We start from the raw sequence: 26,980 nt of genomic DNA, 5'->3' as shown, positions 1-26,980 counted from the left end.
CTGAGTCTCATTGAAAGTCCATGAGATTTGGGCTCCTAAGTGCCTAAGTCCCTTTTGAAAATGGGACTTTAGACACTTTTCGAAAGGTTACTTTTGGTCTCTGGTCTTCCAGGCTACTGCAGGAGAGGAAGTGCTCTGTATTGTGACACTGCTAGATAATTTAGTCTGAACAAACTCTCCCTAACTTGAAGATTGATGATCACATGAAAGGGCTTACAAAGTGGAGGTAAGGCTAAGTGGGAGGAGAACCTCTAAAGAATTCAGGGTAATTCTGGATGGGAAAATGAAATGTGGCTGCACTTCTGACTCCTAGCAGTTTTGCAGGGGCTCACACAGAAATGGTAAAGTTGTGACTGCCTGATACAATATCACTGAACATTCAAAATTCTATAAAGTATTTAATAGGCTTTCCAGTACTGTTCTCCATAATGGCTTACTATGCTGCATGAAACTGTTAATATATTTCTAAAATAATTAAGCTCAATTTTACACAGTAGAAAATGCCTGCAGAGACTCTTTAAAGAAAGAGTTTTACTGTAATGGAACCATATACACAAAGCTGTACTTTGTCAGCTATGAAACTAAATTTTCGAGCCCATTTTCTCAAAACAGCAAATTTAGTATTTTTCAGTTTTCTTCAATGATTCTCTGATTTTGTAATATAAATTCAGTTTGATTAAAGAAATAAATATAAATACAGGAAGCAAAATGTCCTTATTTTCAAACAGCTCTTCAGATATAGAAAACTAACATATTTACAACCCTCAAAACATTTTCTATAATGCGATCAGTACAACAATAGTGTACTATATTATTACAAAATGTGGAATCTGAAACACTGTGTACGTACTGAAATATGAGAGTAGAAATATAAAAAATGCCGTATCAGATCTGGTGAATGGGCGATCTAGTCTAGTATTCTAGTAGTCCAGTGCCTGATGTTTGAGAGAAAGTTAAAATAAACCCCAAGAAGAAAATTATGGATTAAGATGTCCACAGAGGAAGTTTTTACTTAACCCCACCAGTTAGTAGCTGATTTATGCCAGGATATATATCACTGTTTATTTTTAGCGCACTGATACAACTGTTGATGCTCTCAATATCCATATTCATTTTTATGAATCCTGTTAAGCTTTTGGCCATGCTGATAACTTGTGACAATGGCTACTGATGCATTCTGTAAAATGTATTTCCTTTTTATCAGTGGTAAATCTGTTGCATTTTAATTCCACTGAATATCCATTTGTTCCTGTATAAATGGTAAGAGTAACCAGAAGTTCCACTACCTTCACTACACCATTCTCATACAAAAACTATATTAAAAGAATATTAAGGTTGCAAAGTGAAATACTCTAAAGTTTGGACATGACAAAGATAAGGCTGTTTGTGCAACCTTAATTGTGCCCTCTTTTACACATACATTCGGAGTTAGTATTTTTTCAAATGAGAGTGTTTTTACATGATCACCGTTTCTCAAATACACAATATATCAGAATAATATAATTTTTACACAAGCCTAGGTACACGTGTGTAGAACTTTATACATAATGTAAAAAAATAATATTCCCAACATTCAAAGAGAAATTATTTCACGTTTATTATTTAGGTTTTATTTTTATATTCCAATGGATTATAGAATGTGTCTTTTTTTTAAAAAAAGTTGTATTTGTCATCAATAAATTTTATCTGCCATTCTGCTGACACTTAACTTTGTTAAGTCCTTCTGAGGTTCCTCACAGTCCTCTCGTCTTGATTAACTTAAATAACTTTGTGACTGACACAAATTTCACTACTGCACTGTTCAGTTCTCTTTCAGATCATTAACAAATGTATTAAACAATAAAGATCCATGCACAGAACCTGCAGCCACCCCACAGTGAATCATTTATGTTGAAAATTGATAATTTATTCCTATTTTTTTCTGTCCAAGACATTTTCTAATTTGAATCAGTACTTTAGCCTTCATATTATGCCAATTGAGGGCTGATCCAAAGTTCAATTAATTCAATAGGAGAGACTCCCATTCATTTTAATGGGTCTTGAATCAGGCATCTAATTTCTTCAATAGACCTATAAAGTTCTTTGTAAAAGTACAAATAAATGATATCATATGGTCCTCCTCTAACCACTATTATGTTAACATGCCGTAGTAGATTAATAGGCAAGATTTAACTTTTTAAAACCATGCTTTTGTGTCCTATCATACCATGTTCTTCTGGATGTTTTATAATCCTCTTTTTCTTTTAAACGATCATAGAAAATCTTAGCCCTTTTACTCAATTTACTTAAAGAAGCCATTTAATATTATATTAATATACACCATGAAATGAATAGGGTTGTTTTTTTTCATATAAGATTTCATACAATTGGTACAATACCTCACATTTGCTACTGGATCGTGGGTAAGCTCAAGCACAGGTAGAAAGAAGTATTTACAGAAGAATGATTTGGAAAACAGTTCCATAATGAATTCACAGGTATCTAAAAAACGAAGTCTGTTCCAGTAACTTTTTCCTTGGCCCAGCTCTGGAAAATAAACCCCAAAAAGGTTATCTGTAAAGTTTTCAGATTGAAACAGATCAAGTCTCAAAGATATGCCTGAGATTGAAAGTGATTTTAAGGGTTGTGTTGGGATCAATAAACTCACAAATCCCAGCATTCACACTCTGGTTGAAATCCTGACCCCACTGAAGACAGTGCAGTTTTGCCACTGATTTCAACGGGGGCCAGGATTTCATCCTCTGTGTTTGATTAGTCCACTGAAACGTCAGAACTACCAAGTGACACAGCTGGTACATGGAACAGAAACTCATGCATTTCACGCCACATATCAGGAGCATGAAGCTAGAGTTGTGTAAACACTAAGGATCATTAATGAGGGTTTTTCATCCTTCTATGCAATTTTTGAGGAACTATGGTACAAATCAGTAGGTCAAACTTGTCAGCTGCTTTTAAATTATTTAAATCCTCTATAAATTATTCATTTTTCAGAAAATGTATTATTCAGCACTTTTTAAAATGCAGCCTCTAGTGTTCTATTTTCTAAGAAAAACTGTGCTTTGTATAACACAGCACCTTTAACTTAAAATATTGAATTCCAGCAGTGTGCTTTACAGGATCTTTCAGCATATCGTAAATTTCCTGCATAGACTCTTCCTGCTGAGTACTTTGCATAGCTGTGGTACATATTCACACGTTATCTGATGACACTGCGGGACAAACTGGTGGTCCCATATGTCTTCTGAATATTGTTTCTTCATTGCTAATATGGTTACAGAGTACAACCCTAAACACCATCTCCTTTTCATTTACCAGAATTAATTTGCTTCTCATAAAGTAATTAAGAAAAAATTACTGCTTACGTTCAATCAATTTCTGAATGACTTCATGCCTCTGTTCTTGTTTGCGATTATAGCGTAAATAAACACAGAGAGTTCGAGCAGCTGCTTTTTGGACAGGGAGAACATTCTTAAAAGAAACAGGAAATACAGTTAAACATCTAAAGGCATGTATAAGTACTTTTGGACACACTATCAACTACAACAGAAAAAAGGACAACTCCTCATCAGGTTCCTTCTGAAAGTGTGATATTTTGGAATGTGGTTTTATTTTCCTTTTTTCCCCTTGCAAAATATTCTACATTATTTTTTCACTCTAAGGTTAACAGATATTACATTTCAAATTGAAATGCTTTTTAATATCTACTCAGATCAAGTATTTTTACAAATAGACTCCATTAATATTTAATTAAACCTCTTCTTTAATTCAAATAATTGTCACTTTTCAGACTGATAACAGCCAAACAATAACTTATCGGCACAGCTGGTTGAAAAAATTTGGCTCTATAAAATTTAGGAACAAACTCAGATGGTTAAAAAGGTCTGAATGTTTAACATTGTACCTGTATTGTGCTCTAGGTGCATGTAGACCATAACTTACTGTATATTGCATTTTGATTTCAGTTTTTGTGGGTCTGCATGGCTCCTGATGTGTGTAGTATTTACAGACCTACAATTTTGGCCCATGATTAAGGCTAAGATTTTGTCATGGTTATTTTTAGTAAAAGTCATGGACAGGTCACAGGCAATAAACAAAAATTCATGGAAGCCGTGACCTGTCCGTGACTTTTGCTGCTGCAGCTCCATGGTTTCCCCTGCCACTGTGGTAGCTGGGAGCTGTGGGGATCCCCTCCACTTGCGGCAGCTGGAAGCTTCAGGATGGGGGGCTCTCTGCCCAGGGCAGCTAGGAGCTGCAGGATGACCATATTTCCCAATGAAAAAATGGGACACCTTCAGCCACTCACCTGAGGCACCCCCCACTCCCCAGACGAGGCTGTCTCCTATCGCTGGAACTCTGAGGAGGGCCCCCTCAGGAGTCTGTCACCTGTGCTGGAACCTTGCAGTGCCCCTCCCGCCCAGTTACCTGTTGCCGCTGTCGGCCTGTCACTGGAACCCTGTCAAGACCTCACTGGTTGCCAGCTCCAGAGTGCCACAGCCCCTGGCGCTGAAGCAGAGAATGTCATGGAGATCTCTGGAAGTCAGGCATTTCGTGACTTCCATGACCTCTGTGACATAAATTTAGTCTTATCCATGATCCAAAAAAGCACTTAAGCATGTTTAATTCTATCCTTATTCAAGTAAAGCACTCAGGCACATGCTTAACTTTAAGACACACAAAAAAGAGTCACGAAACGTGATAGCTTTCTGCAGAAAAAAAATGATTCTTTTTGTTAAAAAAAATTCTTAAAACCAAAACATTTTCAGCCCAAATCCAAAATATCTGGATTCGGATATGATGCTGCAACACCTCATGGGAGTTGTAGTTCAGTTGCCTCACGTTCTCATTCTCCTCTTGTGGCTGAGCTCCCCAGCTGGACTTCATAATCCATGATACATCATGGCTGTGGGACTCCCATAAAGTACTGCCTCCTCTCACCAAGACGGAAGACAATGGTGCATAATAGGATATGTAGTCTGACCAAGGAGCCTGGACAGGAGAGGAGACTGGGAGCATGAAGCAACTGAACTACAGCTCTCATGAAGCAGCACAGTAGCATACCAAACTGAAATATTTTGGTTATTGGGTGAAAACTAAAAATATTTTGCTTTTCTTGCATTCATTTTCCATTTTCCGACAACCAATGTTTACAGGTCAGCTTTTTACATAGTTACCAAATATTCACATTGAAGTAGGTCATGCCACTGCAAAAAGTTTACCATTCATATTTTATTCATATGTCCCAGTGTGTGAAAATAATAAAGATCTCCCACATCCTTTTATTTTAAAAATATATTAGTTTTAACTAAAATAATTTAACTGTCATGCACATTTTGTCTCCTATTATTGCTAGTAAGCAATATGAGGCCTGATTTACCATTGCATTACTCCACAGAAATCACTAGCATATCGCTGGTGTAAAACTGGAGTAATGCAATGGTGAATTGGGCCCATCAATTTTGACCTTTTATTTATATAGTTTACCCACTTTCTCTACTCTCTTCATCCCTTTTTTTGTGTTTAAGCTCCTAAGTATAGGAACTGAACTTTCTACTGTTTTGGGAAATCACTTAGCGCACTATTAAATAAACTTAGCAAAAATAAACAACAACTGCTGCTCTTTTACAGTACTCTTCCTCCATGGAATTAAATGTCACATAAGAAAGAGTGTAATATAAAGGAAGCTAAAGGATCAAGCAAGAGAGTCATTTTTCAGAGGAGAAAATTTTGATTCACAAAAAAACATTGAGAATCAGCAATAGCATCGGAAGGGAAATCCAGAAAAGAATACATGACAATTTCATGAAATGTTAATTAAATTCAACTTTTCCTATGAAAGGTGTGTTGGGGGGAGGGGAGATTCTTTGAGCATTTTCTTAGTCTTGTGATAAAACTGGTGAATAACCTAACTTTGTTCTATAGAAGATAATATAATAAATACTAATTTTAAATAAGATAAATAGTACATAGAAGTATTATTTATATTGCATTAGTCATTTTAAAGCATTAGAAACAAATATGAAAACAATAGAAGAGAGATAGAGAGAGCTTGGGGCTCACATTTGTCATAATGATTGTCAACATTCTGTGCAAAAAACGATAATAAATCTGATCACTTGATATGATATGAGGCAGGCATGCATATTTTTGTAGTAACTTCTCATGAGTTCTCCATTTTAAAGAAGTTGCTGCTCTCTGTTCCGCAGTCGTTAGTGCCGGAATCAAGTCAGGGACAGTCAATAACTAAAAATATAAAATAAAAACATTAAAAATTTAAAATCTCAAGTCATTATGACAAAGTATTAATTGAAGCCTAAAATTATGTTAATTTAGAAATCTGCAAGACTGATTTGTTTCTATTTTAAGATGATAGCCTGTGTTTTTGCACATGCAAAATCCATTCATCCAATCATGTTATTGTATACCCACAGCAATGGATAAGCTGATCACTTCCCTTCACTAATAAATTTGTATTCACAGTATGCCCATGAGGTAGAGTAGTATCATCCCCATTTTACAGATGGGAAAATAGAGGCATTTGCCCATGATCACAGAGGGAGTACATGGCAGAGCTGGGAGTAGAACCCAGGTTTCCCACATACTTGTTCAGTACCCTAATTACAAGGCCATCATTCCTCCTAAAAGGATTAACTGTCTGAAAGGGCAGTTCTATACAAAGTTACCCAGATGTGCATACAAATCACTATTAGACATATGCAACTACTTTGACTATGAAACCATAAAGATGCAACTGCACAACTTAGATGCAACTTAACAACTATGTTTGAAAATCTGATCCCTTTTGGAAACTTTGTAGTTATTTATTCAGACAGAAAGCACATATAAACTGAAAATTTTTGCATTGTACAGACGTTACATATCTATATAATTATCTCTCTCTCTTGATATGTATAGAAACAAATAAATACAAATGTCAGTTTGCAGTTTTATCAGAGTCACGATCCGGTCCCATAGTCCTTCTGAAAACAGACTCTCAGGGTATGTCTACATTACGAAATTAGGTCGATTTAATAGAAGTCAATTCTTTAGAAATCGATTTGATATAGTCGACTGTGTGTGTCCCCACTAAGCGCATTAAGTCGGCAGTGGGCGTCCACAGTACCGAGGTTAGCATCGACTTTCGGAGCATTGCACTGTGGTAGCTATCCCACAGTTCCTGCAGTCTCCGCTGCTAATTGGAATTCTGGCTTGAGCTCCCAATGCTTGATGGGGCACAAACATTGCCGCGGGTGTTTCTGGGTACATGTCGTCAGCACCCCCCCCAACCCTCCCCGTGAAAGCAACGGCAAAAAATCGTTTCTCGCCTTTTTTCCTGGGTTACCCGTGCAGACGACATACCACAGCAAGCATGGAGCCTGCTCAGCTCACTGTCACCGTATGTCTCCTGGGTTCTGCTGGCAGATGCAATACTGCCAGCATTCCCTTGCCTTGCCTTGCAGATGGCAAACCGTGCAATAGGACTGCTAACCATCATTGTCGTCCCATGGGTGCTCCTGGCCGGCCTCGGTGAGGTCGGTCGAGGGCGCCTGGACAAAAATGGGAATGACTCCAGGTCATTCTCTTCTTTAAGATTCATCTAACGGAGATTCAATCCTGCCTGGAATATCATGCCAGCTGGAGGCTTCTGCCTCAGGCTGCTCTCCCAGTCGGCAGCCCATGCAGTCGCACGTACCCCAGCCTACCCCTTGCTCCCGTAGCTCATGAAGCCTGGACAGTAGTAAGGAGCAGTTCAGCTATAGACTGATCAAGTGCATAATGGTGGTAGACTGTGCATTGGGACATGTGAAAGCTCGCTGGCATAGTTTACTGACTCGGTTAGACCTCAGCAAAACCAATATTCCCATCGTTATTACTGCTTGCTGTGTGCTCCACAATATCTGTGAGAGTAAGGGGGAGATGTTTATGCCGAGGCGGGAGGTTGAGGCAAATCCCCTGGCTCCTGATTACACACAGCCAGACATTAGGGTAGTTAGACGAGCACAGCAGGGAGCGCTGTGCATCAGAGAAGCTTTGAAAACCAGTTTCATGACTAGCCAGGTTATGGTGTGAAAGTTCTGTTTATTTCTCCTTGATGGAAACCTGCCCCCCTCGTTCACTCTACTTCCCTGTAAACCAACTACCCTCCCCTCCCCACTTTGATCTCCACTTGCAGAGGCAATAAAGTCATTGTTGTTTCAAATTCATGCATTCTTTATTAATTCATCACACAAATGAGGGGATAACTGCCAAGGTAGCCCGGGAGGGGTGGAGGAGGATGGAAGTACAGGGGTGGGGTAGTTGTAGGGGCACCCCCTAGAACAGCATGCAGGTCATCATAGAAGCGGCATATCTGGGGCTGTGACCCGGAGCGGCTGTTTGCTTCTCTGGTAGGCTTGCCTGAGCTCCTTAAGTTTTATGCGACACTGCTGTGGGTCCCTGTTATAACCTCTGTCCTTCATGCCCTTGGAGATTTTTTCAAATATTCCGGCATTTCATCTTTTGGAACGGAGTTCAGATAGCATGGATTCATCTCCCCATACAGCGATCAGACCCCATACCTCCCGTTCGGTCCATGCTGGAGCTCTTTTGCAATTCTGGGACTCCATGGTCACGTGTGCGGATGAGCTCTGCATGGTCACCTGTGCTGATCAGCTCGCCACGCTGGCCAAACAGGAAATGAAATTCAAAAGTTCGCGGGGCTTTTCCTGTCTACCCTGGCCAGTGCATCTTAGTTGAGAGTGCTGTCCAGAGCGGTCACGATGGAGCACTCTGGGATAGCTCCTGGAGGCCAATACCGTTGAAATGCGTCCACACACCCCAAATTCGACCCAGTAGGATTGATTTAAGCGCTATCCCCTCATCAGGGAGGAGTACAGAAATCTATTTTAAGAGCCCTTTAAATCAACAAAAATGGCTTTGTCATGTGGACGGGTGCAGGGTTAAATCGATCTAACGCTGCTAAATTCGACCTAAACTCGTAGTGTAAACCAGGGCTCAGTGATTTCAATGAGCATTACATATGTGAAACAACTTCAGTACTAACCTCCTTTCATGTTTAGAACTAAACTACAAAACACAGGTTGCTTACCTTGCTTTCCGATCCACTGTTTTCTCCTCCAGTAGTCATAAGTTCAAGAATTTCAGGAAGGTGACTTATCAGTGCATCTAATACCTATTTAAAGAAATGTTGGATTAATCATGTTTGTAAACTGACTTGGCCTGATTCTTCTCTTGCACAATTGTGACACTGGTAAGTCCCTACTGACTTCAGTGATGTTACTACTCTTTTACACCAACATAAATCAAAGGAGAATCAGGTCCCATTATTTGTTCTGATAATGTTACTAAGATCATACCCATAATACAGTCAGATCTTTTAAACCAAAGTATTCACAATATAAAATATTAAAATGTAAATATCTTTCCATGTTCCTCTGCAGTTTTGCAAGACAGTTTAGTAAGAATTTTATCAGATATAAAAGCAAATAAATATATTTTGGACAATTTTTGCCAGACAAAACTTAAAACTCTTTCTTTATCCAGCTTTAGCCAAACTGCGCTTGATGGAGTAAAATATAATACACTGGAAATGCAGAATAACATGTCATTGAAAGCTTGGGGCATTTAAAACTAGACTAGAAATAACACTATTAAACATACTGTAGAGACAAATCCTATATTGATGACTGATGGTTTTAGATCCTGAATTTTTGAGCACTCAACTTGAGACATCTTAAAGGGGCCTAATTTTCAGAAGTGCTGAGAACCTGCTCTGTGAAAATCAGGCCCTTTTAAGGTGTCTCAAGCTGGGCACCCAAAATCCATATTCATTTTTCAATATCTTGGCCAATGACCCTATACAAAACAAAGTGGTCCAGATATTGAAATAATTCCACTGAAGTCAAAAGGAGTAATCACATGCTAAAGATGAGAGTTGAAATTCCTTCAGTATTTTACTGCATTGGGACTGAACTGCTTTTTTCTTATTTAACCATTTGGCCATTTCAATGGAGAACCAAAAATCTCGCAACATCTTTGCAAGATGGTTAAGTATTTTATACATGGCGAAACTGAGGCACAAGAAATTTAGGTAAGTAGCCCAAAGTCATGCAGAAAGTCTGTGCCAGACCATGGACAAAAATCTAGGTCTCCTTTCTACAAGTCCTGTGCCTTAATCACAACACTATCATACCTCCTGTTCAGTCAGAGAAAGAAAAAATAACCCAAAAACTTGAAATCTCTCTATAATCTATGTATCCTGAAAATGAATGGATTTACATGCAATTTTATAAATTAACCAATCTAGATAAGTTACAGGGGCAGTGGAATCCGGGTTGGGAGGGCTAGTCCCCTGCAATGGAAATATTATTGTGATCTATGTTTCTGACCTTAAGCAAGTTGTTTTGTAAGCTCAAGCCAAGTAGGGCTCCAGGGCTGCAGAGGAAAGAGTGAGACCTGGAGGGGCTCAAGTGGCTGCTGCAGTGCCAAGGATTGGTCTGGGGCGCAGGTAGGAAACCAGGTGATTAGGCTGGGATCAGCCACCTCTGGTGCAAACCACTGGGCCCCCACTTCCCAGCCCGGAGCCACCTGCTCCATGCCAGCGAAATCCCTATAGCTCTTCTCATTCCCCAGGAGTGCACTCACCCTACTCCCACTCCTATCCTTGACACTCTAACTATCCCCCACTCTCCATGCAGAGCATCCATCCTGATACCCCAGCTTTGCACCCCCCCCATACAGAGGACCTACCTGGACTTCCTCTGACACTCCAACTTCCTCCTGCTCCTTGATTCTCCCCATTCTCCATGCTTAGTATGCTTAGATTGCTGTATGTACCTGTATGTATGTATCCACTCAAAGAGAGCTTCTGCCACCTCTGATAAATTATACCATGTTCAACCAAATTTTGAATATGATGAAAACAGGGGAGGGTTATTGACTTGAAATATCCCTCTATTTTTTCCCCTTTTATTTTCCAACAGTCATCACCTTCAAAGGCACCAAGATAAATCTGAGTCTAAAATGGCTCCTTGAATCTTTATAGAATATGTGAACTAAAAGTAAAGCTTTTCACTTCAATCATTCATTATACTGGTTTATTTTATTGTTGATAAGCATTATTAATGTAACCAACAAATAAAAAAGAGCAAATAATATATTACCTCCAATGAATCATCCTGCAGTAGTGTTACCAGTTCTTTATGTATTACATACACACCCGAATCTAAAAGCTTAGCAACCTAAAAAAGACAGTAAGACAAACAAACTATAACACACTTTAGTTTCATGGAAATACCTCAGTTAAAGTAGCTGCATTTACTTTTCAGTACAGTTTGACTAGAAATATGGAAGTAGGGATGCTGAACAAATCTCTGACATCCACAAAATGCACTTTAAAATTGTTGAGATTATGTACTTTCCTGCCATTAGCATATAACATTGCTTTTATAACAGCATGCAAAATGAACATCAGGGCTGTTGCATAACTATTAAACATGCCATTGAGACTGGGCTAACAAGCGCTTCCTTTTCTAATGTTTATATTCCAAAGGTGGGTTGTTGTTTTTTAAGGTGATCTGCAAATACTTAGAGAAACATTCAGGGCTTTTATAACAGTCTGCTGCATGCTCCAATAACAGAGGTAACAGAGTCAGACAGCTGAATTGAAGAAATAAAGGTTGGTTTGGCATCAGCTATGGGCCTTAAGCCTCCCTAACCTTTGCTATTTGAGGGTCTCACTTCATAAACTCCAAGGCTGCTGGCACATTTGATTAGAATTCACAAGTCACATTTAAAGTTCTGCAGTAAGCCTAATGTCAATGTTAAAACAATCAATAACAGCATATGGCAGCAAATAAGAGAAAAGTGCCAAGAAATCTGACTTCTCAGCCATGTGGGATAAATCTGGTAATACTGGATACTCTTTTATCATTTTCTTTGTTTCTCTTAGCTCATGCTAATAATCTGTTTACTCCAGCTAAGAGGAAGGATATAATTTCTCTTAGGAAATGGCTACAGAACATATTAAATCAAAAATATATCCAACTAGAGGTGAGCATCATAAATTACTGATATCTGTGTGACATTTGGCTGACTAATTACACTGATGACATGATAATAACACATTAACATACCCTACTGTGCACACATTTCAAGTGTAATCTCACAAGTCCTTTTTACAGGGCTAAAATAATTTTCTTTTATTTATTCAAATATCATTTTAAAGGTGTCTAGGGGTAGAGACATGAAGTACAGGATTTTGCAGAATTATATGCCAGTTATACAATATCCGCTACTAGCTTCAATTATCTCCTTCTACGGCAATGTTGTGTAGAGGTTAAAGCACGGAGTCAAGACACACTGGTTTTATTTCTAACTATACTAGAAATTCACCAGAACAACTTCAACAAACTGTTTAACCTCTCCGCCTCATTCTCTCCCATATATAAATTAGGGATAATAAGAGTGAGCCCTGAGTTGTTCTGAGGCTTACAGTAAAGCTCTGCAATCCTTGGATGAAAGTGACCATCTGAAGAGTATGGATTATAATTAAACTGAGGAAGGGGATTTTACATTCATTTGTGCAATTTGTTCCATTTAAAAATCATTAATACCTATAAAACCACGTCAGTTTATATATTTAATAAAACAGTACAGTGCAGCTTATACAAAACCAAGCAGTTAATTATAATATACATACTTGTTACACTTCTGTAACTTTCTAACTCTGTTAATATTAAAATTCAGTCAGTGTTTTGCTTAGACTTGGTGCTTACAGTGTCTTCCACACACTGTCAACTAAGCCCCAAATCCTACAGTTCTAGAGAAGGATTGTAGAATCAGATCAAATGCAGCATATTCCTTTCTCGCTTTCTCACACTCATGTCTCCCTCACATACCATCCTTCTCACTTTTTTTAAATCTACTCTCTCCCCACTAGTTTGGGATGGGGGGAGGTAGGGGAGAAGGAGAAGAAGAATTATTTTCTTTAGTCCCAGTTATTTCTCCCAATTCCTGTCCTCTGGCTCTTTGGCTCCAAAATCTTGGACCATACTGTTTATTTATACTACTTAAATTTCCTGTTCTGGAGTCTTTCCTATCTGCTGTTCTCCTAATCCACCATACCAAAACTTCCTTCACCAAAATCAATGACAATCTCCTTCAAGTTAAATTTCCAGTCCCTTAAAACATATTTAAAAAGTGTGCAGTGGATTATAATTATAAACCAGAAGACTTTCAATAAACTGAAGAATTTTAGCAAATTTTCCAAAGCTTTCTGCACTCCATAGTTAAAATATAACAAATGTCAATTTAAGCAGACAAGTGTCAAAACCACATAAAATATTAAAAAGCAAAAAAAAAAAAATCTGAAGTACTAACAAAGAAACTTTCTGGACTTACTTCATACAAGCCAATAGCCATAGTGTATCTGACTGGCACTTCAGGGTCATGACAAAGACAGAAAAATGTAGAGTATAGTTCCAAATGGAAGTTTTTTGGATCCACAAAAACAATCATGGCCTGTGGACAAATAAGATGGAGTCTTTAATCCAAATGTACACATATAGGGCCAAAATGTTTGCGATTTCCAGCTACTGGATGGACCACCTCTTCCCCTGTGTGAAACCACTGCTGCTGTAATCAGCAGAACACTTGAGCTAATACATACTGATTTAAAAATGGGGGAGCTGCTGATAGGACATTTTCTGTGACTGGTCCTCAACTCTGGAACTCTCTTCTAACCCATGGTCTGATAAAATTTGGATCAGCTAACTTTTGGACACGCTGCAAGGCTTTTTCTGAAGAGACAGATTGAGAAATACAGGATAGTTTGCACAGGAACCTATTATTTCATGATGAGTTAACTAACGGGCAATCTATATTCTGAGCGATTGGGTCAGTTCCAGGAGGACAGGAAAAAGTCTTGGTATTATGGATATGGATCCTTTAGTTTTACATATTTTAACTTATTCTCTAAACAACTAAAACATTCAATTGGAGCTTTTAAAAACAAATACATAAAATACATGTTTAGACAGCAACAAAGCCAATCTTTGAAAATTTGGCTAACGTTATGTATGCACAAAACATGTAATAGCTCAAGTAAATCAGTAGATATCTAATTATGTACTTTGTGCAGATTTTAAGCCAACTTAAAAAACATGGCTGATAAGGTTGACTACAAAGAAATGTTCCTTTAAATATAAAAGATACTTGTAAACATTCAAAATGGAAGGCAGATTAATAGAAACAATAGTTTTAGGCATAAAAGCCTCATTTCTTATTTCATATGTGAAAGGACCTTTTATTTAGCAAATACATAAGGGTACATGAGTTGGACGCATATCTAGCTCATTCAGAGCTAAATCCTGTGCCACTTGGAAAGCCAGTTGTGCAGAATGGGTGGGGAGGTTCCATCTATGGAGAGCTTACAAACAGCTGTTCTTTCAATGCATTGTGCAAGAGACTTTGAGGGAACAGTGTATGTGAGAGATCTTTGATGACAGGAACATCTTGGTCAAAACTCACCACTGGTTTTCTGTGATTTGGGGATAAATAGAAGTCACAGAATCTGTGACTTCCATTGTCCCCAGTGATATTTTCAGCCACAGGGCTGGAGCTCCCAGCCAGCCTCCTGCTCCCCACTCCCCCTGCAGCTCCCAGTCCCCCCCACCAGTGACAGGACCCTGCAGCTCCTGGCTGCAATGGGCGGACCCTGCAGCTCCTAGCCACAGTGGGCAGTGGCGACTCCTCAGAACTCCGAGCCACAGCAGGGGGTGAGGAGACCCCATAGCAGCTCAGCTCCCATGGGTGACAGGGGACCCCAGAGCTCCTACTCACTGCAGGTGGCAAGGATCCCCCCAGAGCTTCCTGCCACTGCAGGCAGCAGGGTGCCCCCAAAGCTGCTCAGCTGCCATGCAGGGAGACCCCAGAGCTCCCATTCACTGAAGTGGCAGGGCACCCCAAAGCCTAGAAGAGATGGGTACTGAACTCTTTCTCTCTCTTTTGTCAGGGATATTTTTAGTAAAAGTCTGGCACAGGTCATGGGCTTCCATGAATTTTTGTTTATTGCTCATGACCTGTCCATGACTTTTACTAAAATATCTGTGATAAGAACTTAGCTTTACTCAAAGCCTTCTTGGAGAATCCCTGCACTAAGTCAATTTACTTTTGCTTTGCACAGGAGTTCGGATTTGGGTCACAATATACTATATGGTAACAGATTTCACATCTTACATCTATTCCTGTTTTGTGGCTAATGTGTATAATGTAAGTTTTATAAAATAGCAGTTAACTTACTGGAAAGTTGTAAGCACAGTTCTTCCTTACTGATATATACTTCTTTTCTTGCTCTAGGGTTTGAAGTTGTATCTGATTATCATTGTGTCCATTTTCCTGCTGTAAACCCAGTGTGCAAAGTTTCTTGTAAAATTCCAAAAATCTCAAGTGTTGCTCTGGAGTAAAAATTCCTTTAAAAATACAACACTAATGCTTAAGTTTCTTGTTACAGAATATCAGGGAAAAAGCTAACAATATCCAACAACTTGAGTTTATTTCCAGAGCAATCAAATAAACCATTTCCCCAATTCATTCTCATATAATGACTCCAATAGGAATCATTTCCTTATTGCAAGTAGTAGGGTGAAATAGTGATTACAGAAAAATTAAACCTACTCACAGAAGAAGAAATCTTCACATCTGTATTTTAGAAATATATAATTTTTAGAATATTAAGGGTTTCATTTGGGAGGATTGTGAATATATTTTAAAAATGGTATGGTCACATTTATTCCCCTTCTTGCCTCCAAATCTTTGAACACCACCACCGTTTTCACTGATCTCAGGCAAAGCCCTTTGCACAAATTAAGCCTTTGGGACCTTAAGGGTTTAAGTAGCATGGAAGAGTTTAGCTGGGCCACCTGTAGTACAGTGAATTTCACCTTACATTTAAAGAATCAGTGGGCTGGATTTTGATCTCTATCCAGCCCCTACCCAGTTTATAGATGTATAGGGACAATAAAAAACCCCATGATATGGGAGCAGTTTAGAGCTAAACTAAGTGGCCCTACACTGCCCTAGCCTCATAGGCCTCAGTGCAGGACACATGCTGGTGGTGCAAGGGGAGTGTTTGTACAGCTCACTGCTTTGAGGATTCTGAGCTGCATATTCAGATGCGAGAGCACCCAGAAATCCAAGTGGTGGAAAAGTGGCATAAAGCCTCCTTTGCTCCCATTTCTTCCTGGGCTAACACTTTGTACTGTATTTGAGGAGACACAGCACAGCATCTAGCACCTTATTGATAATATCATGCCCTATTTTCAAAGGTTTATAGTGTAACCACAACTAACACACTCACTTCAGGATGAAACTTGCAACAAAACCAGGCATCAAAACAAAACAATGAAAGTAGAGAAAATATGAAAAAGAAAAAACAATCTAAACTTTGTGTTACAGATGGTTTCAGAGGGTTTTTGTACTCCTAATTATCATTCCACTTGATAAATTTTGGCTATCTGGACATTTTCTAATCTGTAGACTTCACAATACATTGAGTCACTCTGAACTTATAATAATCATTAAATCATACCATATAGTCCATTACATAGTTTCCCTAAATGGAAAGACAAAGAAACAAGAATCGATTCATCCACTTTGAAGGATTTTTCACAGAATGATTTCACTAAAGGGAGAACAGTTTGACTTCTGTCATCTGAAAAACAAAACAATTGTGTAAAGTTAGACGTTCGTGTTCATTCACTTGAAGAGGAGCATATGTCCCTTTCATGATAAAAATGTCAAGGTCCTTTAAAGTGCTGCTGGGATTCTTGTTTAGCTGACACCCATATTTTAATTAAGTAAGAGTATGAGTGAAATCTATTTATTTTAATGTACAAGCTTTTGAGGCCTCTATGGGTCACCCCCTTTTCTAGGGAAGACGCCTCATCTGTACAGGATGGGACAACAAAAGCTCTCTGTGCACAGGCTCTGACCTGCAGTGTGTGGGTAAGTGAAGAAGCACACCCACCTTCTCCTCCACCAACACACCTAGTAGCCAAGAGATAAGAGGGAGAAGATATATGGCGAGGAAGAGGATAAAGGGAGAGCTTGTCAAGGTGGGACAGGGTGAGTTCTGCTACCTTGGATCTCAAGGTCAGCTAGAAATAAAAGCTTTTCAACCTACTGAGCTCCCTCCTGTTTATCTGCAGGGCTGTACATAACCTCTGACCACTCTTTAACCCCTTCCAACAGCCAAAACAGCTGTTGCAGCAATAGTAAGTAAAAAACTTCAAACAGAAGGGAGAAATTGATAGTCTCAACAGTTTGAAAATAAATCTACTACTGTATCCAATGGTACAAATCATAGAATCATAGAAGATTAGGGTTGCAAGAGACCTCAGGAGGTCATCTAGTCCAATCCCCTGCTCAAAGCAGGACCAATGCCAACTAAATCATCACAGCCAGGGCTTTGTCAAGCTGGGCCTTGAAAACCTCTAAGGATGGAGATTCCACCCCTCCACCCCGAGGTATCCCATTCCAACAAATGCTATCTGTTAAAGAATCCAATTGCATTCATTGGTATTCTCCCCAAACTATCTGCTTTTCATTATGCAGCTTTCCATATGGTTTACATGTTGATTATTTTGATAATTCGTCATCAACTCCTTGTTAAGTAAATATTTGCTTCTCTCTTATGTACCAGGAAGGTGCAGTAAAGTCAGAAAAACAGGAGTGGGAGTGGGAGATGTTGTGCAAAATACAGGGCTGCTGATGAAGATAAACAATTGAACAGCTCTGAAGAAAAAAAAAGAATATTACTATATACAGTACTAACTGGTAAATAATGAACAGTGACTTTAACAACTGCTGCATCACACAGACATGTTAGGATACTTTTGCATACTCTCTATGGGCCAGGTTTCTGGCCCACTTTGTTCTTTTGTACCTCTCTGATGGTGAAAAAGCAGTGGAGATTATCTGCAACTGTAGAGCCAGTGTAGCTGGCTCCTATTGCTTTCCTTAACCCCAGCAATCTTCAGTATAGGGAACATGGCTGAAAACAGTGCACTTCAATTATCCAAGATGCTCCCATGGAGACAAGGCCAATTGTTGCCAGCTAGAATACCTCCAATTCAAGCCTCTCCAGCTTCTGCTGAGGCAAAGCTGGGAAGAGAATCATGGAAGTATAACTGGGCCCCCACATTGAGCCAAATGAACTTAACAGAGAATCTGCCTCAACTTTCCTAAAGATACAAGATCACACACCCATAAATTGTGAGAAGCCTGAAGTTTTGCAGTGCTGACTAGAAGAAAAGCGTGTTACAGCTTGGAAAGAATATTGCATTTAAAATATCATTTCAATATTCTTTTCAACAATGTCTTTCTTGAAAAGCTGAAATATGAATGCTGTGACACTATGTGCCCCAAAGAGACACTCTGCACCCCATATTCACCATTGGTGATAGAATCGTAGAATGCAGGGGTTGGAAGGGACCTCAGGAGATCATCTAGTCCAACCCCCTGCATAAAGCAGGACCAATCCCCAGACAGATTTTTGCCCCAGATCCCTAAATGGCCCCCTTGAGGATTGAGCTCACAACCTTGAGTTTAGCAGGCCAATGCTCAAACCACTGAGCTATCTCCCCCAAATATAATCATATGTTCTGTACAAAGTATGCCTTGTGAGGTATCATTTTAAAAGTCTTAATTTGTTGAACATTAATATCCTGTTAAGTTGTATGTGCTATCATTGTTTATGAAGTTTCACTATGTATGTGCCACTGAAACACGTGAGGTTGAGAATGCCCACAAGAAGCCTTTCAGGTACAGCCATAAAAAGCCAAACAACATTGATGGCACATAGAGAAGAATACAAACACTCAGAAGGATTACCCCAGGAACTGTGAACAATGGAAATCTCTCAGAGACAGCACTACACAATGGGAACTGTTTGACTCAGATCACGGCAAAAGATCTTTCCAGCAAGATGGAAGAATCTATAAAAAGGGGAATTGACATGACCACTGGGCCTCACTGCCCATACAACACAACACCTGGAAACACCAAGGAACAGAGACTGAACTGGGGGAGCAGGGTTCCAGGCAGGAAAGAAGGAAGCCTGCCTGTGTATGGAAGCTTGGTGGACTGTTTGTACTATCTAACAGGGTAAGACACTGCTTGATTCAAATCCTGTCCAGTTTAAAGAACTCAGATTGTGTTTTTGATTTACTTGTGGTAATCTACTTTGATCTGTTTGCTATTACTTATAAATCACTTAAAATCTATCTTTCTGTAGTTAATAAACCTGTTTTCTATTTTACCTAAAACAGTGTGGTTTGCTTGAAGTGCTTGGGGAATCTACTGAGGAACAGGGGCTGGGGCATTGTCCTCTTCACATCAAGGAAGGGACGGACTGGGTAATAAATTTATACTGGTCAAGCTTTTGACCAGGGCAAGACAGTACAGCTCTGGGGTCCTAGGCTGGGGAGCTGTGAGGAACTGGCTGCAGCCTCTCTATTGTTGATTCATGCAGTCAATGGCCCCTTCATGTAACTGCAGCTGGGTGTTTCCCTGCCTGTGTGAGTGTCTGTGTGAGTACAAGTCCTGGAGGGGATTGTAGCTTGCCACAGCATCACGGAGTAAGAGGAAGCCAAGCTGGTGAGACAGATGGCTCAGTACTCCAGTTCCAGGTTGCACCGCAGGGGGAAACCCATCAAAAATACATGCTAAAGAGCCATACAAAACACCTGCATTAATTCTGTAACCAGAAGAAAAAGATTTTCACGGTGCCAAGCATCTACAGATCTAATTGATGTCAACAGGCGCTGCTGATCCTCAACACTTACAATCAATGCCAATGTATACAGTGCTGTGTATCTATATCGTGCTTTATAAAGCACAGAACAAAACTGGGTATTGCTTCAATAATTTACCTAGTGTATCTGCCATACATGAGAATAAAATCATATGGCAAAAATTGTTATGCTCATTTACAGTTACAAATGATGCATCCTTGGACCAACCTGGCTCCTTCATCCCAGAGAGAATTCCACCAGCATAGGTGCTAGAACTAATGGTGCGGGGGGTGCTGCAGCACCCCCTGGCTTGAAATGATTTTCATTAAATACAGGGTTTACAGTTTGATTCAATGGCTCTCAGCACTCCCACTATACAAATTGTTCCAGCATCTCTGTCCACCAGTCAAGGTCAGATTTCATTTTCATCAGACACTCTGTAGGAGTGCCATCAGCAGAGGCTGCCGAGACAATGGTGCTGATTCAGTATGTCCGTCAGCCACTCTGGACACATCCTGCCTGCCAGGCAAGCACCACCTATTTTTAGAGTGTACTGATTTGTTGCATGGTCCCCTGACAGACAGAAGATTGCAAGTATTTATGCCACTGCAATTCCCCCAATCTTAATTAGACTTTCTGTCAGCACAGACCCTGGACTGAACCTAGTCAATGGTCTCATTTTTTCTCACCGTTACATCAGTGCAAGCTTTAGAATGTACTTTGAGTAACGGAGAGGAAGCAGGGGAGAGAGAACAAAATAAAATTCTAGAAACAAAATAGAGACTTTGATCCTCTTATGGCAATGGAAGTGTGGTAGTTAATTATCATTGTGGTTTTAGTTTATGGGAATCACTTTTCTACAGGTGAGTACAGGCTGTAAGTATTTGAAAAAAGTGTCTGGTACTCCTGAGGGAGATGAAAGGCAAGATATTCCTAATGCCTCTCTCCCCCCAACACATACCTCACCCCATACAGTCCTCCATTCTACCCCATCCACACACAGGCTCCCAAATGTAATAACTATCCACTGGCCCCCACTTATCCTGACAGCACACACACACATCCCATCAGACCTGACATGCATCACTCCAGCCCCAAACACCTCATCCTATCGGCCACAACCCTCAACATTCTCCACTCACCGCCAACTCCATCAGTCCCCCAACATCTCTCACTCATCCCAACTCTTACCCCACCATTTCTCAACATCTCTAACTCTCCCCCAAACTCTCATCCCACAGCCCACCAATTCTCATCCCCAATCCTTCACCCACCACCCCAGGGACCTTTTTGGCCACTTACTGACACCCCACCATCCCAGCACTCCATTCCTGTCCTGGACTAGGCTGGCTCCTCCTGATCCTGACTGCTCAGCTCCACTTGCTCCACACTCACACAGCCACATGTAACCCACACATGCTGCTCAGGTTTGGTGCAGCTGGGCCAAACTTCAGTGAAGGGCATTGTGACACGGACTGAAAAGGGTCACAGAGCTGCTCAAGTTTGGCTGGCTACTCCTCTGTCAGGACAGAGGGGCACCTATGCCATATTTAAGTGAGTGGCATTGCACTACAGCACTGTTAATTTTTTTTGCCCTGTTTGTCAGGGTCCCTCCTCAAATGAAGGGTGCACATTGGTTTATCTGGGCCTGGCCATGAATCATCTTGCACAAATTGGGCTTGATAATCTTAAATGTTATACCTCCAGTTAGCCTTTGGCTGAAATTTGTAAGATCTGGAAAAGACCCTGGTCATGGCCAGAATAGAGCCACGGTGGGGGAGAGCCAGCAAATCCACTTAGTCAGCATAGCAGTATTTTTAATTAAATAAGAAGCATCCTAGAAAGTAAGTTCCGATAAGTATTATTCATCTAGCTGCTTTAATTACTGTAACTCAGTGGGCATTATTGTTCCTTACATTTTATGTTAGAGAGTGCAATAGTTCATGTTGTTTCCAAATAGAGACTAGGATCTGTGGTTTGGCATAATAAAAGTTGTGGGTTTATGTGTGAGAGGCCCTAACCTATGCATGAGCTATTGAAGTCCTCAAATCATGGTTTAAAGACTTCAAGGTGCAGTGAATCCTCCAGCAAGTGACCCATGCCCCACACTGCAGAGGAAGGTGAAAATTCCACACGACCTCTGCCAATCTGCCCTGGAGGACCCCAAATATGATGATCAGCTAAACCCTGAGCATGTAGGCAATACTCACCAGCAAGACACCCAGGAAAGAATTCACTGTAGTAACTCAGATCCCACCCCATCTAACATCCCATCACATGCCATTGGGCATATTTACTACTAACAGTCAAAGATCAATTAATTGCCAAAATTAGGCTATCCCATTATACCATCCCCTCCATAAACTTATCAAGCATAGTCTTGAAGCCAGATATGTCTTTTGCCCCCATTGCTTCCATTGGAAGGCTGTTTCAGAACTTCACTCCTCTGCTTGTTAGAAACCTTCATCTAATTTCAAATCTAAACTTCCTAATGGCCAGTTTATATCCATTTGTTCTTGTGCCCACATTGGTACTGAGCTTAAATAATTCCTCTCCCTCCCTGGTATTTATCCTCTGATATATTTATAGAGAGCAGTCATATCTCCCCTCAGCCTTCTTTTGGCTAGGCTAAACAAGCCAAGCTCTTTGAGTCTCCTCTCATAAGACAGGTTTTCCATTCTTCAGATGATCCTAGTAGCCCTTCTCTGTACCTGTTCCAGTTTGAATTCATCCTTCTTAAACATGGGAGACCAGAACTGCACACAGTATTCCAGATGAGGTCTCACCAGTGCCTTGTATAATGGTACTAACACCTCCTTATCGTTCTACTGTGAATTTATTTCTTTCGCCTGATGCAGATTTTCCAACGACCGCATAGCTTTTTCTCACATGCCATATCACATTGGCGGCTCATCAGTCCTTGTGATCAACCAAATATCTGAAGGTCCGGTCTCCTCTTGCTTTACTTCCAACTTGATAAGTCCCCGCAGCCTTGTAACAAAATATTCTTGTTATTAATCCCTGAAATGCATGACCTTGTCACATTTTCACTATTAAATGTTATCCGATTACTATTATTCGGCAGTTTACAACGGTCATCCAGAGGCTTCTGTATGACGTATCTCTGGTCTTTCCGGTATTGCAATACTCCCACTTTCTGTCTCCACAAAACTTTATTAGGTACATTCCATTTTTCCTGGCAAGGTCAGTAAAACTAAAATGCATTAAAAGAGATCTGGTCCCAAGAACTGATCTCGTTAGGGCTTTCAGCTAGTAACGGTCCCCAACTGACATTACCTTCGTAATGACGTTGTAGCTTCCTTTCCCTACAACAGTTCCTTCTGCCATTTTTCAATTTTCATATTTGATTCCCATCTTTTCTCCAATTTGCTAATAATTCCCATTGGAGCCATATCAAATGCTTACGGAATCGAGGTATAATCTAAGATCACTTAATTTCCTTTGCTAAGAAATCCTTTACCGTTTCTCAAGGAAATCAGGCGTTGCTTGGCGTGATCTACCTTTTGTAAAACCATGTTGTATTTTGTCCCAATTACCATTGACCTCAATGTCCTTAACTACTTTCTCCTTCAAAAAATTTTCTAAGACCTTGCATACTACAGATGTCAAACTAACAGACCTGTAGTTACCCGGATCACTTTTTTTTCCTTTCTTAAAAATAGGAACTATGTTAGCAATTCTCCAGTCATACAGTTCTTGAACCTTCCTTTTTCTTTTGAAAAGTATAATTTCATTGTATATTTTTGAAGACAGAAAAATGAATTCTTCAATCAGCTATTTTCTTTTCAAGACAAAGGTTAGCAAACACTAAAAGAGTAGCAGATTGTCACTGTTGGGTTCCATCTCACTGCCACAGGGAATTAAAGGGAACTAAGGAAAGGCTGCACCTGCTCCATTCTTTATGCCCTCCTACAGTAGCACAAGATGGCACAGGCACAGCCCCAACAGACACTGCTAGTCAAAAGACTGATCTCATTGCACATGAAGTGCATTCACATCTACAATAAGATCCACACTGACACATATTTGAAGAGGAACACTTGACTGTGATTTGGTACAAAAATCCTTCTGTATCAACATTTGATGTGCCACTTTCCCCATGCAGCAAAATCAAATGTCTTGCCTTCACATTCCAGTTCTGCACAACTCTGCCACTGTCTACACATCTCAGCTCCTCCCTTTTTTACTCCTTCTACCTGATCTTCTGTCTAGTTAATATCCGTTTTAAATCTCCCTATTTTCATCTTTTGCCTTTCCTTACTAGCCTTTATTCCTTGAATTCACTCCTTTACATTGTGTACCAAATGACTTCCCCGACCTCATTGAAGTTCCGCCTAAAACATACCATTTCTGGTGAATGACAGGTCATCAACAACAGAAGTGAGTTTAAGGAAAAAAATAAATAATATGCCTACACAATTTTGAACCCATTACCTGTACTACATACCCAGCCTGTATTATCTAATTTAGGGCCAGATAGTCATGGCGAGTATCTGGCCCCAAATTATCACTCCTCAAATGCTTCCAATGGAATTAGTGGGAGCACTCAAAAGTAAGGTATTAGCCAACGTGAGTAAGGATATCAGAATCTGACCCTGACAGTGTAAGCTCCTGGGGCAAGGATTATGTATTTCTCCAGATTTTGGACAGTGTTGAGCGCATTTATGGAATTAAATTAATAACGATAATTATCCAACATTCCTATCAGATGCTCTGAAGATTTTATTGAGCCATTTTATTTCCCCCCAACCTCGCAACACAGCATTAGATAATAAGGTGCGACAGCAGGCTCACTCCTACTTGAAAGTTAAGGTGCCCAAAATCAACCAGGGCAAGGACCATGCAAAAACAAAGGAACAAAGTTTTAAATAAAACAAAGTCAGAGACTAAATCCCAATGACATGGACAGAACATGGAAATTTAATCATAATTTTATCATCTACACCAGAGGTACCACTTTTAGCAGTGGTATGCCGAGTCTTTATTTATTCACTCTAATTTAAGGTTTCAAGTGCCAGTAATATATTTTAACATTTTTAGAAGGTCTCTATGTCTATAATACATAACTAAACTATTGTTGTATGTAAAGTAAACAAGGCTTTTAAAATGTTTAAGCAGCTTCATTTAAAATTAAATTAAAATGCAGAGCCCCCTGGACTGGTGGCCAGGACCCGGGCAGTGTGAGTGCCACTGAAAATCAGCTTGAGTGCCGCCTTTGGCACCCGTGCCATAGGTTGCCTACCCCTGATCTACACAATGAAAACAATGAAATACAATCAGACAGATTCTATAATCCATAAAAACTGCTGCAGAATTGGGCTCAGTAGTTCTAAACCGACCTTACCTGCATCAAACATTTCAAGCAGATTAACTAAAGTCTCAAATGCTGCAAGACGCACACTGCTGCCTTCATCTCTCGCTAGTTCTACTAATTCAGGAAGCACTACATTTTTTGTTAGTTCTGTCCTGCAAAGCAAGCAAAATGGTTAGGGAAGACAAATAATAAAACAATGTTTACATAGCATCAAACCCAATCTCACCCAACATAACTTTGTCCTGAAGGCTGTATAGTTACTCTTCAATTTCCTAATTAGGAAAAACTGAAAAAAGCTGCAGGAAAACAAAAAGTAAAGTACAAAACAAAACAAAAACAACCTCTGGAGATTTTGTAGCCAGTTAAAAACTGACTAAAGTTTAAAATACAAATCATACCCTCTCATGATTAAAGAAAATTACATAGCTTATCTCAAAGACCAGATTTTTCCAGATTGCACTGTACGTACAAACAGCAAAGAGTTATGATGATTTAATATGGGTCACACAGAAGAGTTCTCTGCAAGAGTATTCAGGAACACTCACTGCTACAAAAGAGCAAGGTCTTAAATGTAAATGACAAAATATGAGCCATGACTACTGAAGATGCATGGGAATAACTTGTCCTCACTACATAAGATGGCACGTGCCAAAGGTAAGCCCTTTACATGGAAGGCCTGCTGCCATTATCTGGAGGAGTTGTGAGGCTGCCTAATTGGCTGACCCAACATCAGTATTGGGTTCTTCAAAGCCAATTCTAGGGAAGTGAGGGAAGGGGACCCTTCTTTCCCAGTTGTTAACAATATCTATTGAAGGTAGTCTCAACAGCTTGAGTCTCAACATCTGCTACAAATTGGTATGTGAAGGGCTGGAATGAGATTTTCGATCTTTCATCAATTTGAAGACTGAAGTGGGAGAGACATTTTCATGGCATGGAATTTCGTGGAATGAGATCATCTGTACAGAAAGATGAAGTCGTGTGAGCAAAATGGGAGAGATCCATTTCCTTGTGCAATTACACTAAAGTGGGGGTAGTCAACATCATTTGGTATGCCTGGGAAATTGTTTATGATTATGAAATAATGAGCATCAGTAAATAGTAAAGGAAAGGAATGATGTCATGCATGGCTGCAATATTTACATAAATGCAATGATATATCTTGTTAGCAGTGCCCTCATTCCACTACTTCTTAAGCCATAAACACAGATCACTGCTACAGTTTACTGTCTGTAAATACACACACTCTTAACTAGATCCTGTGAGATTAAAGATGACGACAACTGAAGTCATGTCTACATTACATCTTATCTCAGCATCATTTATGTTGCTCAGAGGTGTGAATAAACAACCACCCAGAGCGACATAAGTTACATTGACATAATCAGTGTGGTCAGCACTGTGTCGGTGGAAGAGCTTCTCCTGCCAACATAGCTATCCTCCAGACATGCCAAACCTGCAAAAAGAAAAAGAAAAAAAGAAAAAAAAACAGAAATTGGGCTTCTTTTTGGCTTTATTGGCTTGAGAGTTGCTTGTGGGCTAGTTTTTGGCTTGTAGCTTGTTGCAGCTTGTTGCTTCTTTTTTTTGATCAGCTCCTGGCAAGCAGGGGCAAGGGTAACCAAGCAGGGGCAAGAAGGGGAGAGCGTGTCGGGGTATACAGTGGGTTCACCACAGTCCCAGACTGTAAGCCAGGGGGATCTTGTCAGAGAAAGTGTTGGGGTTCTTAGGGACTGGCTTGGTTTAGCCTTGTTTTGAAATGAGATTAGCTTGATTTTTGGTTTATTGTGAAAGTTGGGGTGCTTATTTACTGTGTGAAAGTTGGCAACTGTGCTATCCTCATTCACAGGGGCTGGAGCAG

The 26,980-nt window shown here is 39.9% G+C and overlaps 1 protein-coding gene across 3 annotated transcripts in view; it reads right to left on the bottom strand.

The window, feature by feature from the left end:
* Nucleotides 1–26,980, bottom strand: part of PPP4R4 (protein phosphatase 4 regulatory subunit 4) — a 123,359-nt gene that overhangs the window by 24,341 nt on the left and 72,038 nt on the right. For all 3 annotated transcript variants that reach the window (XM_075065658.1, XM_075065659.1, XM_032782911.2), the window contains 9 exons: nt 25,156–25,277; nt 16,586–16,708; nt 15,298–15,467; nt 13,399–13,518; nt 11,160–11,237; nt 9,086–9,169; nt 6,058–6,240; nt 3,363–3,468; nt 2,379–2,526 (listed from right to left, as the gene is read on the bottom strand). In XM_075065658.1, the coding sequence (XP_074921759.1) occupies nt 2,379–2,526; nt 3,363–3,468; nt 6,058–6,240; nt 9,086–9,169; nt 11,160–11,237; nt 13,399–13,518; nt 15,298–15,467; nt 16,586–16,708; nt 25,156–25,277 (1,134 nt within the window). The remainder of the gene's footprint in view (nt 1–2,378; nt 2,527–3,362; nt 3,469–6,057; nt 6,241–9,085; nt 9,170–11,159; nt 11,238–13,398; nt 13,519–15,297; nt 15,468–16,585; nt 16,709–25,155; nt 25,278–26,980) is intronic.

The sequence above is a fragment of the Chelonoidis abingdonii genome, chromosome 4 (assembly GCF_003597395.2).
Source record: "Chelonoidis abingdonii isolate Lonesome George chromosome 4, CheloAbing_2.0, whole genome shotgun sequence".
NCBI classification, from domain to species: domain Eukaryota; kingdom Metazoa; phylum Chordata; order Testudines; family Testudinidae; genus Chelonoidis; species Chelonoidis abingdonii.
The sequence above is the reverse complement of the archived record's forward strand: the minus strand, read 5'-3'. Positions and strand labels throughout refer to the sequence as shown.